At 41.3% G+C, this 19,170-nt stretch overlaps 1 protein-coding gene across 1 annotated transcript in view; it reads left to right on the top strand.

Moving 5' to 3' along the window:
* Window positions 1–19,170, top strand: part of tnfsf10l (TNF superfamily member 10, like) — an 83,960-nt gene that overhangs the window by 29,100 nt on the left and 35,690 nt on the right. The window contains exon 2 of the mRNA XM_033609766.2: window positions 11,881–12,030. Coding sequence (XP_033465657.1) covers window positions 11,881–12,030 — 150 coding nt within the window. The remainder of the gene's footprint in view (window positions 1–11,880; window positions 12,031–19,170) is intronic.

A 19,170-nucleotide genomic window follows, 5' to 3' on the forward strand; every position in this document is an offset into this window, starting at 1 on the left:
TTAGTGACAGAAGTGCTGTTAAAAATCACCACGGAGGAGCTTTGTTGTTTAGCAGGCTGGCTGTGGTTCGTAAGAAACAAAGAGCCATATACAACACAAGTGGGTGGTAGATTCGGGAGTGCATCCCTGGTTCTAGTTTGCACTGTGCACTTCTGAGCCTAATCGCTGGAGTAAATGATGGCATTGTATGTTGTTGCAAACCACAGACCAAACCATTTGTACGCTTCATATGCAGCAGATATGTTTAAACTTTGTTTCTTTACATTTCAGTTTTCAATTTTATGTTCCGGCAATGCTGTGGTTTGTTTTCAGCACAAAAACCACATGGTAAGGGTTATGTTTTGGCTTGAAATGTCTGGCTTTGTCACAACAAACATGATTGAAGATGTCGCGACGTACCATTAAAAAACACCCAGTTTGGTTGCAACAGACACAGCTGGAAATGTCCTGACACATCATTAAAAATACCCGCCTTTGTTGTTTGTTGGTCTTGAACAGTGGTCTGCTGCTGTCTGTCACTCGGCAGCCATCTTGTCTAGCTGGCACACCATGTTTTGGCTTAAAATACCTGCCACCAACACAGCTGGAAATGTCCAGATGTGTCATTTAAAGAATACCTGGTTTTGTTGAAGCAAACACAGCTGGAAATATGTCACAAAAAATATCTGGCTACATCTCAACAAACATTATTGAAGATGTGATGATGTGTTGTTAAAAAATATCTGGTTTGGTTGCCCCAAACATAGCAAGAAATGTGTGTGTCATCACATTACAAATGGCTGGAAATGTCCCGATGTGTCGTTAAAATACTCGCTTTTGTTGTTTGTTGGCCTCGAACATTGGTCTGCTGCTGTCTGATGCTTGGCAGTCATCTTGACAAGTTGTCACGTGATGTTTTGGCTTAAACTACCTGGTTTGGTCGCCACAAACACAGCTGGAAATGTCCAAATGTGTCGTTTAAAAAGTACCTGGTATTGTGTCAATTAACACAGCTGGAAATGTGTCACATAAAATATCTGGATTTGTCGCAACAAACCATATTGACGATGTCCTGATATGCCATTAAACTAAATAATACTCAGTTTTGTCACATTAAAAATGCCTGGAAATGTCCAGATGTGTCGTTAAAATACCCGCCTCGAATATCGGTGTGCTGCTTGGCAGCCATCTCACGTATGTGTGTGGGCCTGGGCTGCACCTCTACAGATGCTACGATGTAACAAGAGCACATACATTACCAGACATTATTTACTCAGTTAAGAACTCCAAATTGTGAGCAAATACGTTTTTGTCAGGACTTAAAAATGCAGTCAGAATTTGTCCCCGTGGTATGAACCTTCTTTTCTTTACCCTTCTCCCCTTCTCCTGTACTGCTTACACAGACAGTGAGGCATGAGCTGTGAGGTGTAACTCAACATGATGAAGCTGGTTCCACCGTGCTGTACGTTCAGCATGTTTTATTTCACTCCTGCACTTGTGTATCTCCCTGCCTCTGTGTTTGGTTAAACCGATTTATGTGCAGTGCCACTGCTAGCGAGGTCTCAGCTGTTATTCCACCCCTGCTCTCCTGTCTTGTCAGTTTCATCACAAAGCAGAGAAAGTATTCTGAAATACAGCCAGCTCTCTCCTTTCTTTCCCTCCGTGTCTGCTGTTCATCCCCCAACACTCACATACACACACACACACACACACACACACACACACACACACACTCGTGGTCCAGACCTCTGGCCTGCTGGATTTGAGTTACGTGGCCACCTTCTCCTCTTCCTAATCCCTTCAAATGAGAGTTCTGGACTGCCAAGGAACTCCCAGACCAGCACACACACAATCACACACACACAGATACACACACAAAATTGTAGCCGGGTTTCCAAGTGGCCCTCTGAGATATTCTTTTTCAGGGTTTGGTGTCCAGTGAGGGCCAGCCAAACACGCACACACACACACACACTCTATTGCAGGGCAGGCCACACACACAGATACACACACATAATATATGTGCATGCACACACACATACAGTCACACAGGGGAGGGAACAGTGAAGCATTGTTCACTGCTTCCTGAGAGAGCCGGCATCAGGATCACAGGAGCTCTGTCAGCCTGGACCCTTCCTCTCTCTGGAGCCCAGTCATCCACTTCAGTGTGGACGGCCATGAGAGAAAACATGTCCTCTGGCTGAAAGAAGGGAAGGGATAAATTAAGTGCGCGGATCACTCAAAAGTGTTTCCTTTTGTTGCCGCGCTGATGAGACTAACGGGGACCATCCCAGTTTAGCTCTTGTATTTGGAGAGCAGTAGTTAGCTATAAATGATTAAAGTTTGGGTTCAAAGCCCAAAAATAACAGTCTAATTTTTCGCTCTTTTGGCTGAAGCAGCTCTGCAGTTTCATTGCAAAACAATCTGGCAAGAAAGCAGACTTTTCAGATGTAAATGTGGTGTTAGTGCAATGTATGAATACCAGAAAGTTTTAGGGGAAACGTTACAAACTTTGTGAAACATTGTCTACTACAAATACTTGCCACGCACTCTTTGGTGGCCTGAATTTCGGTTTTACTTTGCTTTAAGGAAAGTGAATGGCAGCTAACGAACCACGACTATGCAAAGCCGATGAGCTCACAAGAGGAAGAGAGTGAGAGGTTGTGTTGCTACCCGCTGACTGAGTTTATATGTGCAGCAGCAAGTGGCTAAATCCCAAAGAGGGTCTGAAAAGTCTCAAAGTCCAGCGAGAAAATCTCCTAGTTTGTTTGTGTTACTGTCTGACTTTGGTGTTTTTAGGTGTTAGTCTGGATTCTGCAGTCACACAATACCACAAATAAACGAACCGATTGAGGCAGCAAGAGACCAGCAGCTCCCATGTTCTGCAGGTAAAATTACTGCTTTTGTTAATGGAGTTTGGTGGCTTTGAAGAGAGCATGGTCAAGTTTCAGTTTCAGTTCAGTTCCCTGTCTGAAAGGGCCGTCTGACAGCAAGGTAAAGACATGAAAATATTCCATATATAGCGTACACTTAAACCGATAATAATTTTTTTAGGTGGCTAAAATACATTTTGCTGCTGCCCCCATCTACAGCAGTACATTGCTTAGCTTCTGTGTCGGTACACCTGCCTGCTTCTCCAAACTGAGGTTGTGCCATTTGATATCTACTATAGGTAATACACTTACTATGGATAAGTATGTCATACAACCCCACTTCAAAAATCTGAACTATACCTTTACAGAGAGATTAGATATGGTTGGATATAGTACAGTATGTGCGCGACTTCCACAGTCCACATCATGTCTGCCAACAAAAGTCAGGGCTGGTTTCTTTTAACCATGACGACGATCTTTCCCTGACCTTATCAATGGCACACCAGAAAGTGTTTTGGAACAGTCGTATAGTTGTTGTGTAAGATTATGAAACTCAGTCTTATTGTTGAGGTATAAAGACCAATAAAACGTACATTCAGCCAGCTGTTTCACCTCAGAGACCACCAACATGGCTGCCTATGAAATCATCTGAAAGCTCTGCTGTTCTGTCAGTGAATAAAAGACATGACTGTAAGACAGATACTTTGAAAAAAAAAATTTTTCACAAGTAATGTCCACTAAAAATCTTATTTACAATCACACTCCTCTTTTCTTCTGACATCTGAGCCAAAATCATACACAGGCAATCAGTCTAGTTTAACAACACAGCAGAGAGTTGCGTCAGATCTTGTGTGTTGCTGAATGTTTTTAGCATGTGTTAGCCTCCATTTGGAAGCTGAACCGGCCCGACGGACTTGTTGCTCAAGAGCCAAGCAAAGGTCATCGATGTCAACACACGGAGAAAATACGCCGCTCTGGGGACAAGTTACAGAGACGAGAATTTAAGAGTTACTTGCCAAAAAAGGATATATGCCCTTTGTGAAGAGAGAAGTATGTTGTTTTAAAGGAAAAACAGCACAACTGCAAAGCCGATTATGGGCTACTAGTAAGATTACGATTCCTCTGAAGACTTCTGTTTGGGAATTTAAAGTAATTAATCTTTGTCAAAAGTAATCTCTATAAAACACAATGTCTTTGAATCTAACAGCCAAGGCTGGGCTGTAGTTTATTGATTTTTTTTATTGTTGAATCATTGGGGTGTAACGTTTTCTTGATATGATTCTGTAGCTTAAGGGGCCAGTTTTGCAATTTCGGGAGTGGAGTCAGGACTTGGCAAAGACAAACTGCTGTCAAAGGACCACTCAGGAGAGGGGGATGGTTATCCTATAACTGTTGATGTTTAAAACCTGTGGAGCAGTTCCAGTTGCATGCTCCCAGGGCATGAAAATGATGTCGAGTCCCCCATCTCTGGAGGTTTACATGTCTCTACTGGCCTACAGAATCTCTCACACTTTGCTCTCTGCTCTCCAACAGCTTCACGAAACCAAAAACACAACGAGTAACTGATATAATCACTTATATGAGGATCTGCTTTTGTGCCTTGGCCTTATTTTTCAAAGCAATGAAAGGACGATGCAACGAAATGCGACAAGGCTAACTGCATAGAAGATGTGGAATTTGACCCTCAGGGTTTGGTAGATAAATAATGAAAGAAAAGACCAAATTTAGAAGAGGGAAGAACCATCTTGGCTCTGCGGTTGTGCTTGCATCCAGTTTGGGCAAGACACCAGACTTTTTGATGTACATCACTACTGAAGCAGAAACAACTGCAGAGAGAGGCTAAACTAAATGCACTTTGACATGTTTCTGTTAGCCATAACTCTCTCAGGAGTAGGTTCAGCATGATAAAACTCAAACAGTCTGTTTGGCTTTAGGGAAGGTGATGTCTGTGTGTCGGTTTGCCTCCTATTTCAGTTTAAACTTAAATATGTCAGCAGCTATTGGATGGATTACATTAAATTTGGTACACGTGTCCAGGGTGCCAAGAGGATGAATCCTAATGACTTAAGTAACTCTCCTTTTCGTCTAGCGCCACCACAAGGTTAAAGGAATACTTCACCCCCATGACCATCTGTTACTCTTCCTGTGTGACATTTAAAGTCATTATGTCAACGTGCAAGGACGGCTTTATTTCTTTGGTGTCACTGCCAATACAAATACCGGATTTTGAGAACTTTGGAGTGAGACCAGGGTGCAGGAGCTGCTGGTCTACCATGTCATGAAAACACTTTCCTGTTTTCCTGCATGTCTCCAGTAAACAAAGAATCCCAAAGAACTGAGAAAACTCTTGATGAATCGAAGTAAAAGCAAAACTATATCAAAACATCCATTTACAAACTGTCACACAACTCGTGCAGTATAGTCCAACTCTCATTTATCCAGTTGTACGCTCAGTACTTCCTTAACAGACAGACCTTTCCAACAGGGAACTGAACTGAAAGTGAAACTTATCGATGCTCTCTTCAGAGCCAGACTCCTTTATCAAAAGTAGTAATTTTACCTTGCTGAACACTGGAGCTGTTTGTGTCATTATGTAATGTTTGTAAACTGAGGTAACTCTTTAAAACACTAAAGTCACACAATGACATAAACTACTGTTCAAGGCAACAGTAGACCAGCAGCTCCTGCAGCCCGGTCTCACTCCGAAGTCGTCGAATTCCGGCACTTGCATTGGCAGTGACTTCTGGCATCAGACACCGAAGAAATAAAGCCGTCCTTGCACATCGACATAATGACTTTTGGACAAGAACAAAATAGCAGCGCAGTTCTGAGTAGGGCGTGTAGGAGGGATGGTAGATTGGTCCAACAACCACCAACTTTCACCCAGGAGAGCGGTGTTCACTTCCCATAAGATTGTAAAGCCAAACCCTGTTCCTTTTTCCGAAACCCAACCATGTGCTTTTGTTGCCTAAACCCAACTATGCGTGTGTGTGTTTGCAAAACGTAACCACATGCGTTTGTTGAAGGAAAAAAAAGTCAATTTGCGGTAGTAGTGCATTTATTTTGAAAGAGATTGTATGTAAATGGTAAATTTCCTGTGAAACCGTAAGTGTATTTTGAAAGACGACAATACATGTAACAGGCAGAACTTGACACAGCGTCCCAGAACATCAACAACCAATGCACCCTTGGTACCTTGCAAGTTGTATCTGGACGTGGAAAGTCCAGGACCAAACGTCGATATGTGACGCGGTTGGAGTGAGAAAGTATTGGTTCCTGACTTTGAAGTCTGACTTCACCTTTGACTTCAATTAGTCAAAAATGTTCTCTGTTTTTGGATTCTTTGTTCAAAGTTTTCATCATCACTTCAGTGTAACACGAGAGAAGTTATTGATATACAAATGGTCATTTAGGGGTTAAAGTATTCATTTAATATTTGTAGTTTTGAGCAAAATGTCTCAACAACTCTTGGATTGCCACTAAAATTTAGTAACAACATTCCTGTTTCCATCAGGATGAATTCTAATAACTTTTGACGATCCTCTGACATTTCAAACACAAATTAGCTACAAAACGTTTGTGTTTAGTGCCAATTCGCAAATGCTAGCATGCTAACATGCTAAACTAATAAGGCAAACATGGCAAACATCATATCTGCTTAAAATCAGTATGTTAGCATGTTGTCATAGGACTTTAGCTCAGAGCTGTTGGCATGACCGTGAACTCTTAGTCCTGTTTACAAGAACAGCTAATTAAATCAAAATTATAGAGCTAAAATAGTCCTGTCCAGTTAGTTCAGATATGTGGGAGTTCATTTAACACGTGGTATTTGCTAATCATGTTTGCTTCTTTTCAGCAATATCCGAATGTTCTCATGCAACTGGAATTAAATTATTTTATTTGAATGACTTTTTTTGTCACTGGCAGGAAAAAACAAAAAACTGGATCCTAACCAGCAACAAATCCAAACAAAATGTACAACTTTTGGAAGTTAAACTATCTCTCAAAACCTTTTGGGAGATGTTTCTTTGTGCAGCCTAAACCCTGAGAAAAGAAAGAGTATCAACGGGATGATAATGTTTCTCTGCATAGCTGGGTTTAGCCTCTGGCCTTGTCTCCATGTACTAATGGAGCAGAACGTTGTCTCCTAATCTTGTTTTTAGCTCAGTGCAGTGATGTGTATGGGCTTTATCTCCTCACTAACATGGATGAAACACTCCCTACCCACCCTGTCAAAACTTAATGGACACTCATGCACACACACACACGAATGCCCTATAAAGCCTAACCTTTCATTCTCACATACAAAAGACACTCCTCAATAACAATTAATCCTTCAACCACAACCACCAAAGCAGGGAGTGTGTTTTGGAAGAGGCGCCGGGAAGAAATGAAGCCTATTTTCACTGCATTTGCTGCTGTGAACGGGCTCAGATCCACTCATCCATGTGTGAACCTCCCCAATACTTCTGCCAGTGGTAGCTGTCATCACAATCACAAGCCACCTCGCAATAGACAAACTGTCTCTGTCCAGACGCCACAGTCAGCAGTTTTTGTTAGGATGTGTTCTGATTGTATGTAGATGAACTATTATGACCTGCTGAGCTTCCCTCTCTCTCTCTCTCATCGCAAAACTGAAAGACAATGACAAGTATAGGGAGGTTTTAGTTTAGTCTTTGGCAGTAATGGAAAGTAACTGAATATATTTAGACAAATACTTTGAGGTATTTCACTTGAGAACTTGTGTGACACTTTTTACTTTACTCCTCTCTTGTTTCAGATTAAACTGTGCACCCAAAACATCATTAGCTTATACAATATGATGCTTAAACTACCCAACAGTATATAAAGTGGTTACAATCAGCTTCACCCTGACCAGAAGCACAAGAAAATGCTACTTAAACATCAGTAATAATAGCCAAATATTATGTGTTACAGGTCCAGTATGTAGGATTTGGGGACATATATTGGCAGAAACAGTACATAATGTTCATAACTGTGGTTTCTTTGGTTTATAATCACCCAAAAATAAGACTCACTGTGTTCTTATTACCTTAGAGTGAGCTGTTTATAACCCCTTTAACACTGCCTCTTCAAGGCGGGGATTTCGCACCGGTATGCCGCCTCACTGTTCTGTATAAAAGGTACAATTGCAGAGTAGGGGTGCAGAGTTGTCTCGCCATCAAGCTGGCATCAGAGGTAGTAACAGCACCGAAATGACGTCTGTTAAAACGGTAAAGCCAGCAGGACGGGCAGCGTGGGTGTGACGTTTTTATATTATGCGTGCAGCCCACTGGGAGATTTAAAAAGGAGCTGATAGCAGTTAGCAGCTAACTCAAAGAAGAAGAACACAAACTGAGATAACAATGAGATCCAGGAGCTTCTTACCCTCCGAGCAGAGGACAAGATCAGCTGCCATATAACAGAGACGATAAGTAACTGTTGATGCCATGTTAATGCCACATTGTTACTGTTTAGAAGGTGCTGCTAACCACATCTTATTTGTCATGCTAGAGGTAGACGCTGTGGAGTTATATGTCATGCCCATTGCGACTCTTTTGCTTCAGCAATACTGGCATGCTGTCGGAAATCACACACTGCCGCTGTTGTGTGGTTCTGTACAAAAATGCAAAGGTGGCATGAGAAAGAGACTTCATCGCGGCTCGATAGTTCGATTGCTGTGTGACAAGGGCTAACATCTACTCAGGCAGGGAATCGCTAAAGGCCCCACGATACAATATTGTCACAATACTGTGGTGAAAAAAAAGTCATGATACATATTATGTATCATTACTTAAAAGAAAAACCCAAATCCCAATATGTAATACAGATTACACCAATGGATAACTAAATGGACCTACAGGGCAAAGGCCCAGGGGCCCAAAGTGTAAGGGGGCCCTCCTGTCCTTCATGTGCAAATTGTCACTCAACTGATCATGTACCAACCAGGAAGAGACTCAAAACAACCACAAAGACACAAAGCAACTAAAAAGAGACACAAAACGACCACAGAGAGACACAAAACAACAAATATAGAGGCAAAACCACCACAAAGTCTGTGTGTCTTGCTCCTGTATAGGAGAGGTGGTGGAGCTTTTTGCATATCTGTGCCTGGGGTCCACTGTCTTATAATTTGGCCATGCTAACACCATTCGTCCTTTATTAGAACCAGCAGTGCACTCGGAGGGCGCAGACCTCTGTCAAGGCCAACTGCCCCGTCCTGTAATGTTGTGTTTTTGTTTTATGATTCTTATTTAAAAATGAAAACGAAAAATAATTTGTGTATCTGCCTCGTGATTCAGATCATCTTCAATATGTATTGGATTTTCCTGGGCCCATGCTGCACCCTTTCACCGAGTTTCATAAAAAATTAAGCCAGTAAACAAACAGACTGAACCGAAAACATAACTGTAATAAGATTTCAAATCAGATATAATATTATGGAGAAGATAGTTCCATCCACACTAAAATAAGATTTAAATGTGAAATGTTTTCCCAACTTAAGTTCATGATCCCAGCTGTAGAAATGTTCCTGCTGCCAGGAAGAAATAGATCAAATCTTCATACTGTAAGAAAACTTTTCAAACATTTTTATGGTTACATCTTTTGTCTGTCATTGTTTTTGTTGGAAAGGATCATATACAGTTTAGTTTTATGACATGTCAGATTATTTCTAGATTTTTGGAGCGAGGAGAGTTCAGTTCAGATAGGCAGTAAGGGACGCCTCTCCCTCATCTTGACTCACGTTGTATATTTGACCTTATCTGACATTTCACTTTGACCTCAACTAGGTGGAAGCTTGTAACCAAATTATGCAGCGACTGGAAAGATTACATGTGTGTCTAATTAGACTCATTATGATATTTGGGCCATGCATGTGAAGCCATTAAAGACATGAGTCATCCTTGTCAGGACACGTCGAGATGGTTGAGATGTGGCCCCATTCTTTTCCACGAAACCCAGTTTTTCCCGTAAGCGCCCTGTCCTTCTCGCTCGGTTTAAACTAATTTGCATACACACTTAGACACACACAATGACACACTGCTATCTTTACTGGTAACAGGGAGTCATGAACAGTATCACCGAAACAAAGGAAGTAAAGAGAAGGAAAGAAAAGGAGGAGAGACAAAAGAACCAGGTTTCATTAGAAAGCGGAGGTCAAGCAGAAATAAATTAATAAAAACAAAGTCGAGGGGTGAAGGAGTGCAGCTCAGTAATCTCTCCCTCCTCATCAGTGCTTGTTATGGAGTCATTAGCAGGTCTTTCAGACCGTGACGCTACAACCTCCCTGAAGGGTACACACACACTTACACCCACATTACTGAGCTACATGAAGCCTCGGTCTACTTTTCAGTTCCCAAAGATGTTTTTTTCGACCCGAGCTGCCCCAAAATTACATGAAAACATTTCTTAAGTCAGATGGAAGTCGCTGCCAAACAGGAGGGTGAGCAAAAGGGAAGCAACACAATTTCCCCTTCGCCCCAGAGGAATTGTGGATGTAATTGTCTCTTATTAGACGTCTCGATATGGATGCACAGCATGTGAGTGTATTTCCTGGAGAAACTCTTCTCTTAGACTTTGCATGTGCTCGGTGTTACATAAGAACTTGTGTTACAGCTGCCAGAGCCAGCAGTCTGCGTGCCAAAACATTTTGGTTGCATTTTGGTCTCAGCTTCTTTCACTCCCCGTTTCCACAGTGTGTTTCCTTTCTTTCATTTTCTTTCGACAACTAACTTGAAGACAAAGATACAGTGTCTCCCCCTGGGGCGGTTACACTGCGGGAGTGAAAGCACGTTTTACTTTTGGGAAATGTGCACCGAATCCAGGACTAAATGGCAAAATATGGACAGAAAAGGTAAACAGATGCGACAAAAGGAACAAGCTGCTAGAAAACAAATAAGAAAAACAGAGAAAATAAGAAACTCATGCAGGAGGAAGCAGACTGCAAAATGAGTTGTTGCACTGAGAAATACTGCAGCACACTGTATGAGAGAAGTGCAGAGAGACTGATGGCACACTAGAGGACTACTAGTTTGTTTTAAAATGAATAAATGACGTGCATGAACTAAAAGGAGCAGGCAGATATCATTCATTCATTTATTTATTATCCGTAACCGCCTATCCTGTTAGGGGTTGTGGGGGGGCTGGAGCCTATCCCAGCTGACACTGGGCGACAGACAGGGTACACCCTGGACAGGTCACCAGACTATCACAGGGCTGACACATAGAGACAGACAACCATTCACACTCACATTCACACCTACGGACAATTTAGAGTCACCAGTCAACCTGCATGTCTTTGGACTGTTGGAGGAAGCTGGAGTACACGGAGTAAACCCTGGGTTCAAACTAGAAACCCTCTTGCTGTGAGGCGACAATGGTAACCACTGCGACCATGCCACCCCGGTGGATATCATCAGAGCAAAATCTGTTCTTCTTCTTAATTGTTATATAGTGATATTTGCAGAAGAACAGCAATATGTCTTATCTAAAGGTGTTCCATTCAGCAATTGATCTAATTTGGCTCATAAATTAACAGGCTTTTTTCACTTCTGTTGATGTTTTGTGCCATGATTGTCCTTAAGGGACACTGTAACAATGCAAAACTGATCACAAACTTGAAATTTGGCTCTTTTAATCTCTGTGAATGCTGTGAATCTGAGGACCCTTATGGACGAAAGGTATATAAAGAACTTACAGGGTAATCAAGGAATGGACACATAATGTTTTGGTAGCCAACAACCTGGTTGTATACATCCGAAGAACTTCTATAAAAATGAACTGCTTGGCAACCAGACCAGGCCTCTAATTGAGACAGGCCTGTATTTGTCAAAATGTATAGTCACACTGGGCTTTTAATTGTAGTTTTACGGTATATCATATCAGTTTGAAAGCCAGACAGCTCAGCACTTGATAGAATAATTAATCCAAGGATACCGACTAACAACGCTATAAACATCTTACATCGACAATTTTTGCTACAAGGCAGTAAAAATGTTTAATCATTGTTTTTATGTTTGTTCTGTAGGTGCGTAGCCAGGGTGTCACAGAGGAGCTGAAGTGCCTGAGTTTACTGAACGCTCTGGATAAGGACCAGGACATCCCCGACCAGCTGGCCCAGCTCTTCGGAGAGTCCTGCATCAAACTGGCCGAAGGCATCAAAGCATACATCTCCAAGGTAAGGAAAAAAATACTTAAAACTAGATTACTGAAATTCAGAGTAGGTACAGTACATTTATATCTGTTTTGGAGAAAGAAAACCTACTTGATTTCTATGGGTTTATGATGAAATCCCCCTTATTTTGTTGGTTATTTATAACTAACCTCCGTAAGAGTATTGGTATTGCTATTGGTAATCCAGTCTCCGGTAAAGTAGGTAGGTTATTCTGGGAGGAAACTCTCACACACACTCACACAAAGGGATTGCTCCTTTTCTAAACTAAAGTTTGGATTAAATACATTCATTTAAAGGTAGCTTTATTGAAGATGACAAAAATGATTGACAATATGTCAGATATCTGCATACATTACAAAGAGACGAAGGTAAAATAAACACATTACTGCCGAGCAAATACCAAACCAAACTTCTTTTTATCTCAACAGTGATAATTCAGACTATAATTTCTAATCCCTAAACGATATACTTTGGATATTAAATTAAGTGTGTACGGCCAGCTCTGCTGACCCCGGGTTAAGGAACAGATGGAGACTGGTTCTGGTGTGAAGGAATCTGCTCAGTTACACTGAGCTGAGAAACATGTGTGAGGACTGACGTAGAGCCGAACTCCTGGGGTGGGACTAATTGGGCATATTTGTCATCGTAATGGAGAAACCTTCAGTTTAGAGGGAGTAACACTCATCATATAAATACATACATACACAGAGCGGCACATGTGTTACATTACACAAACTCAGATGGGCTATTGAAAAGATACAGTGCCATTCTTATTATTAAAAACAGCCAATGTGCTAGTTTTAATAAGAATAGTATATAAATAGTAACAGTGTTTTTCACTCATATCAGTGGTGGAAGAAACTCTCTGGTACTTTACTTGGATACTGATCTAAGAATACAGTGTTCACAGCTCCACCTTTTAGTGCCAGATCTGTGTGCTAGGTACACCAACAGAGGAGTTAACAACACTGGGGACAGTAGGGAACGGTTCTATTGGTACCATCCACAACTTCTCACAGTGTACCGAGTAAAGGAAGGAAGAAGCAGAAAATGGGAATGCTCCAGTACAAGTATTTTAGAATTGTAGTGCAGTACTTGAGTAAATCCACCACTTTCCAATCCTAACTTTATGGCCTGTCATTTCATTCTAGCCATGACCCTTAGTGTACCATCGAGACACCACTTAATGAAACACGTAATACATCAGTATTAGTGAGCATTAATCATATGAATGTGTATCTGTCCTCGGAAATTGGGATATATGATGGATTGGGTGGAAGAGAAATGTTATTAGTACAAAAAATGTGAGAGCTACAAGACGGACACCTCATTTTTCTCCACTTGTACACAGCACTGTTGACCTCAGCCAGCTGCTCACACCTATTTACTGCGGACAGATGTTTACAGTTAACAGCCCGACTTGCTGAACATTAGCGATAGAAATTTGCAAATTTGTGAAAAATCTGGGTTATTGATGGCTCTGTAGCCTCGCCTGACCTTTGACCCAGCAGCCTGTGAGGGTCTGTGCATGTGTGAGCACTTTCTGGCCGTCAGCAGGCACAAAATACATCAGTAATTAATGAGAAGAAGTAACCTCAGACCTCAGAGCATAAAAAAACACTGAGCTTGTTTCGCTACATGTTTACATTTATGTGCTCTGACTTGTGTATTTCATGAGTCATTACTCGAGACAGGTTTCTGCCCTGGGGTGCTTTTAGGCACACACACTGAGATTGGGATATACTCTTCTAGTTGTGTGTGCGTGTGTGTGTTTACAAGCTGTTGTGTGCATGCCAGGTGTTTGGGTTGAACCCGCTTGACATTTACCAGCTTTATCTGTAAAGCTGATGCTTGGTAAGCTGTGCCAGACCCAGTCAGAAACAGTTCAGATAAAGGTGGACGCCCATTTTACAGATGGCACTGAGTCATTGCAGGATTACGAGAAACTCCAGTGTTAGCTACCATGCCATGTTCTGAGTAAGTTGTCTTTGAACCACTTGAAACTTTGAATACACTCTCTCAATTGTCATGTCTGCGTGTGTCAGATTTAGCTGAGTAATGACTACAAGGAGGAGGTTCACCACAAATTGGAGATGTTTTTAAGTACTTTAAAGGAATACTTCGCCCCCCAAGATGACCATTTATATGTCAGTGAATCACCCCATGTTATGTTGAATTTGTGAAGACTTTGTTTTTGTCGCATGGCTCCACCGTGAACGAAGAATCCAAAAACTGAGAAAATTTTCCATCCATTGAAACATATTTATGCTCTCCTCAAAGCCAGACTCCATTGACAAAAACAGTAATTTTACCTCACTGAACACTGGAGCTGCTGGTCTACAACTGCCTTTATCCGTAGTTTGTTTGTGTTATTGTTTGACTTTGCTGAATCTGAACTAACCCCTTAAAATACTAAAGTCACACAAAAACTCAAACAAACTAAATGATTGAAACTGCAGTAGACCAGCATCTCCAGTGTTCAGTGAGGTAAAATTACTGTTTTTGTCGATGGAGTCTGGCTTTGAGGAGAGGGTAGATAAGTTTGAAAGGGCTGTCTGCTGATCTGTGTAACAGAGACACAGCCAAAGAAAGCATTACTCACAATGACAATGTGGAAAGGGTTACCTCTTACAAATATTTAGGTACCTTTTTTGATGAACATCTTAAATTTGATGTAGATACTGTAGATATTGTGAGGCAAGGGCATCAGAGAATTCACATCTGTAAACTAAATTCCCTTTCCATCAGTCCCGTCTGACAGAAACGGTCAAAAATGGTCTAAAAAGCATTATTAAAATCTGCTCTAAAATCACAGGAGTGACACAACATGACTTGACCAGTTTTTGCAGTCAGCAAATCCTAGAAAGCCACACGAATTTTGGCCTCTTTTGGACATGTTCTTGCAAGCGAATTTTCTCTGTTGCTGTCAGGGCGTTGTTGTATTTCACCTGCTTGTAAAATTAACAAGTAATCAAAATCTTTTTTTTTTTTTTACCTTTATCTTTTAAATTCTCTGTAATTATTTTTTATAATTCTTTATTATTCTACTACATGTTTTTTTTTTTATCTTTTTTTCAAATCAAATCAAATCACATCAACTTTATTTATATGGCACTTTTCATACAACAGTAACACAAAGTGCCTCACAGAGGTTAAAAACAACAAAGATCCAAAACAGAAAACAAAAAGAAAAGAGAAAACCCAACCCTCCCACCCCACATAGAGATACGTAAATATGTCTAAATAATTTTATTGATAATCTGTCTGTACCTTTTTTATTACTATTATTTTTATTAATATTATAGATTCCTTTATTCCACTGAACTCCTTGGCATATTTTTTATTCTTTGATTTTTATTTATTACTGTCTATGTGTCTATATGTTACTGTACGTTATAGTATGTGTGCAAGGCAAGCTGTTCTATCAAATTGCCCCTGGTGGGATTAATAAAGTTGTCTGAATCTGTTTGGGAAGTATTAAGGGTTAGACGAATAAATGAGACGTGGATTATACTGCATAAGTTGTGTGAGAGTTTGTAAACAGATGTTTTGATATAGTTTTGCTGTTGTTAAACATGGTCAACTATGACTTCAGTTCATCAAGACCTTTCTCAGTTTTTGGATTCTTCGTTCACCGTGGAGCCATGTGAGAAAAACACAGATTTCTCCACAAATTCACTGTAACATGGAGTGAATAATTGTAAAAATGGTCATTTGGGGGTGAAATATTCCTTTAACTGCACCCATGAGCTGTATCACAGCAGTTCCAAGAGCGAACCAAAACAGTGACTGACTTCATTTTGTTTTTACAGCACCAGCATACATTTCCCTCACACCTCATACAGTATCTCTGCCTCACCTCTCTCTCGCTCAGTAAGGCCCAAACAACCACAGATATCTGGTTGAAAATTGAGCAGGACACTGAACAAGTGTGTGTTTGTGTTGGGGGAAAAACATGACCAATTTGGACAAAAGTGTGAATATAATATCTTTGTGTTGAAACACTCAAGCCCCAGGGCGCCTCTCCATCTGTTCAGCTTCATAACCACCTGGTATCACTTGGCAGTGATAAGCAGGATCTGATCAGACATGTGAATTGTTTTGTACCAAGGCAGGACTTTATATCTCATATTGCATATAAAGATGTGTTTTTACACACAAAAATAAATAGCTTGTGTATATGTGGTTGTCTCTGGGCTGAACGTGTGTCACATGGCTTGAGAAATGCTCACACAAACATACAAACTAAAACTAATTAAACACAAGTAAGTCACGTTACTTCTGCCCACACACTCCTGCAGTGAGTAAACAGATTTACACGGATTAAGGTCACACTCCGCTCAGTGCATATGTTGGATGAATCAGCATGAAAATACCAGTGACTCCAGGAGGCTGTGGTTCAAGAATCCCCCTGTTGCACAGTCACACACCCACACACACACACATTCACAAGCCCACTGAATCACTCCATTGATATAAGTCATCTTCTTGCAGACATTGCCAAGAGGACTTTTCCCGCTTAGTCTGAATGTCTGGACGCTTACAGCAGTATATCGTCAGCCCCCTCATTTCCTTCACAAACCACCACACGTCTGTCTTTGTTTAAACATCTCGTCCTCTTTTCTTCGAGTCCATCTCTCTTTCTGACTTAGTTTTCTCTTCCCCCAGTCTTTTTTTCCTTTACCCCTCACCTCCTCACCCCTCTCTGTCTCTCTCTGCTCTACTTGTGTGATACAATCGGAGAGCTGCTGCATGCCCCTGTGGTCCTCAGTGGACAGGAACACGAACGTCTCGTTTTCCTCCAGTGAATGCACTCGCTGGTGACACACCGTCCAAACAAATTTGCATCCAATTACTTTTTTCCAAACATTCACACATGCGGTATTATCAAGCTCATCCAAATCTCATTCATTTCCATGTCAGCACCTTGGTTTTTTTTTCTTTTTCCAACTAATGCTGCTTGAAAAAGAGAAGGCAAAAAGACAAACCACCCTTACACGAGACATTTCAACCCCTATCTGCTCCAGGAGATCATCAACAACACTGTGGTTGAACTGTTAGCAGTTAAAAAGACACTTTTAGGGATTCTTCCAAGCTGATTTTATATAAAAAAAACGTCCGTGAATTTCAGGGGATTAAGGATTTCCAAAAAAGGAACCATTGGGTCGAAATGCCAAAATAGTGGTTAGGTCGAGCTGGCAGACCAAGTAGACGCCATTTCTTTCCATATAAAATGCTTCAGTGAAAGTACAGTTGATCCAGATTTTAAACCATGGCACTGTTCTGTATGGCTTTTTACATTTTACACAAATAATTACTGAAGCTGCAAAACAATTACACAGTTTGAATTACACCAGTTCTATAAGGTTTAACTATGAATAGCCTATGTAGCAGTCAGGGCCTCAATCGGGACTTTTCCATTCCCATTAATCAGACAAACATGGAGGTGAACAACTAATGCTTTCTCAAAGTCCTTATCTAGAAGCACATGAATAGCTATTACAGTCTAAAATGCTCACAAATGTACAAAACTAAAGAAGAAAATCCCCTCGCATACCCCGATGGTATTTTTACAAGAGGTCTGAGATGAGCTCAAGATGTCTAAGTATTAAAAAATCTTTCCTCCAAGAGGCCACTGAAGCCTGCAATATGCCTTTAGTTAAGTCGACAACTGTGGCAGTCAGCCACTGATAAGCTGGCACCACTCAGAAACAGTTTCTGAAAATGATTGATTTGCTGAGCCTTGTAACTCGCATGGTCGGGTTCACTGGATTGGCTTCTGACTTGGCGTTTAACTGGCATTCCTTGGCTGGTTCCTCGCTCTATGTGGTTGGCATGTGACTATTGTAGGAGAGTGAGTAACTTCGCTCAAAAGGAAGGACCCGGCTGCTACACCACCACAGGCCTGACAGTGGCCAGCCAGTCGACACAATTAACCCATTTTTTATTCCCAGGTCATCAAATAGGACTTTTTGGTCCGTGGCTGTCAGCGTCTGATACCTACAAACAAGGCACCCTTTAGCATCTATATGACACACAAGAGGCTGTTGACTAACCCCAGTGTATTGTACTCCAATATCAGATGCTCAAAAAAAAGGTGTAGTATAAAGAACAAGAAAGACTGCGTAGGTACAAGATCAGGGTGGTGGATGGGTCAAACAAGCACAGGACTTTTTCTCAGGAGATCACTGAGTTTTTTTAACTACCACAATACTTACTTTAACCCCAAAACCAAGATCTGTTTTTTTTTTAGACCTAACCAGTAGTTTTGTTGCTGAAACCTACGTTTTCTGTAAACACTAAAGTTTATTTTGAGAGGACGCTATAGATGTAACAAGTGGAGACTGACACGTCCCAAATTGGTGCCCAGAACCACTGACCAAGCTTCTGTATTTGACGAGTTGGGTGCCTGGACGTGTTGCTCATTTCTGTCCAGTCAATATGAAGCTGGAGCCACAAGACAGCTCACTAAGCTTACGCCAGAAACAAACCAAGCAGTGGCTTGTAATGTCTATGAAAAGCTATGGCAGCAGATTTGAGCAAAACTCCATGAGTATTTACGAATTCTCGTTTATCTTTGGAGAGAATCAGGCTAGCTCTTTCACCTTTCCTCATGGATTTTTATCTTAAGTTAAGCTAACCATCTCCTAGCCCCCAGTTTGTGCCTGTCCTGTATTAGCATACATCCAGGTCACAGAGGTAACCATAGGTTTCTCTAAAAGATAATAAATCAGCATTTGAAAATCCCTGAACATAGTTTGGAGGGTCACTGGCATGACAGCAGCAACATTCCTGAGTCAAGCCTGACCAAAACCACTTGTACAGGCCTGTTGCTGCAGCCTCTTGCTCTACGTCAGGCATCCCAGCTGTTGCAGCTAACAGGTGCCGGGCGGAGGCACCGATCACAGCTCCTCAATCAGCTACTTAAAGCCATTTGCGCCAGTGCTTCTTTGCAACAAGTTAGAATATTTTCGACTTAGATTACTTGGATGGAAATGCAACGCCCCAAATGCTGGCAGGATCATGACTCAGTGAAACGTATGTTCAAGTCAAGAGGAAAAAGAGGCAAACCGCATGAGGGCTGGTTCCTAATGGATGTATCAATGGTTTCAGATTACGAAATCTGACGAATCCAAGGTGAAA

Source organism: Epinephelus lanceolatus, chromosome 22 (genome assembly GCF_041903045.1).
Source record: "Epinephelus lanceolatus isolate andai-2023 chromosome 22, ASM4190304v1, whole genome shotgun sequence".
In the NCBI taxonomy this organism is placed as follows: domain Eukaryota; kingdom Metazoa; phylum Chordata; class Actinopteri; order Perciformes; family Serranidae; genus Epinephelus; species Epinephelus lanceolatus.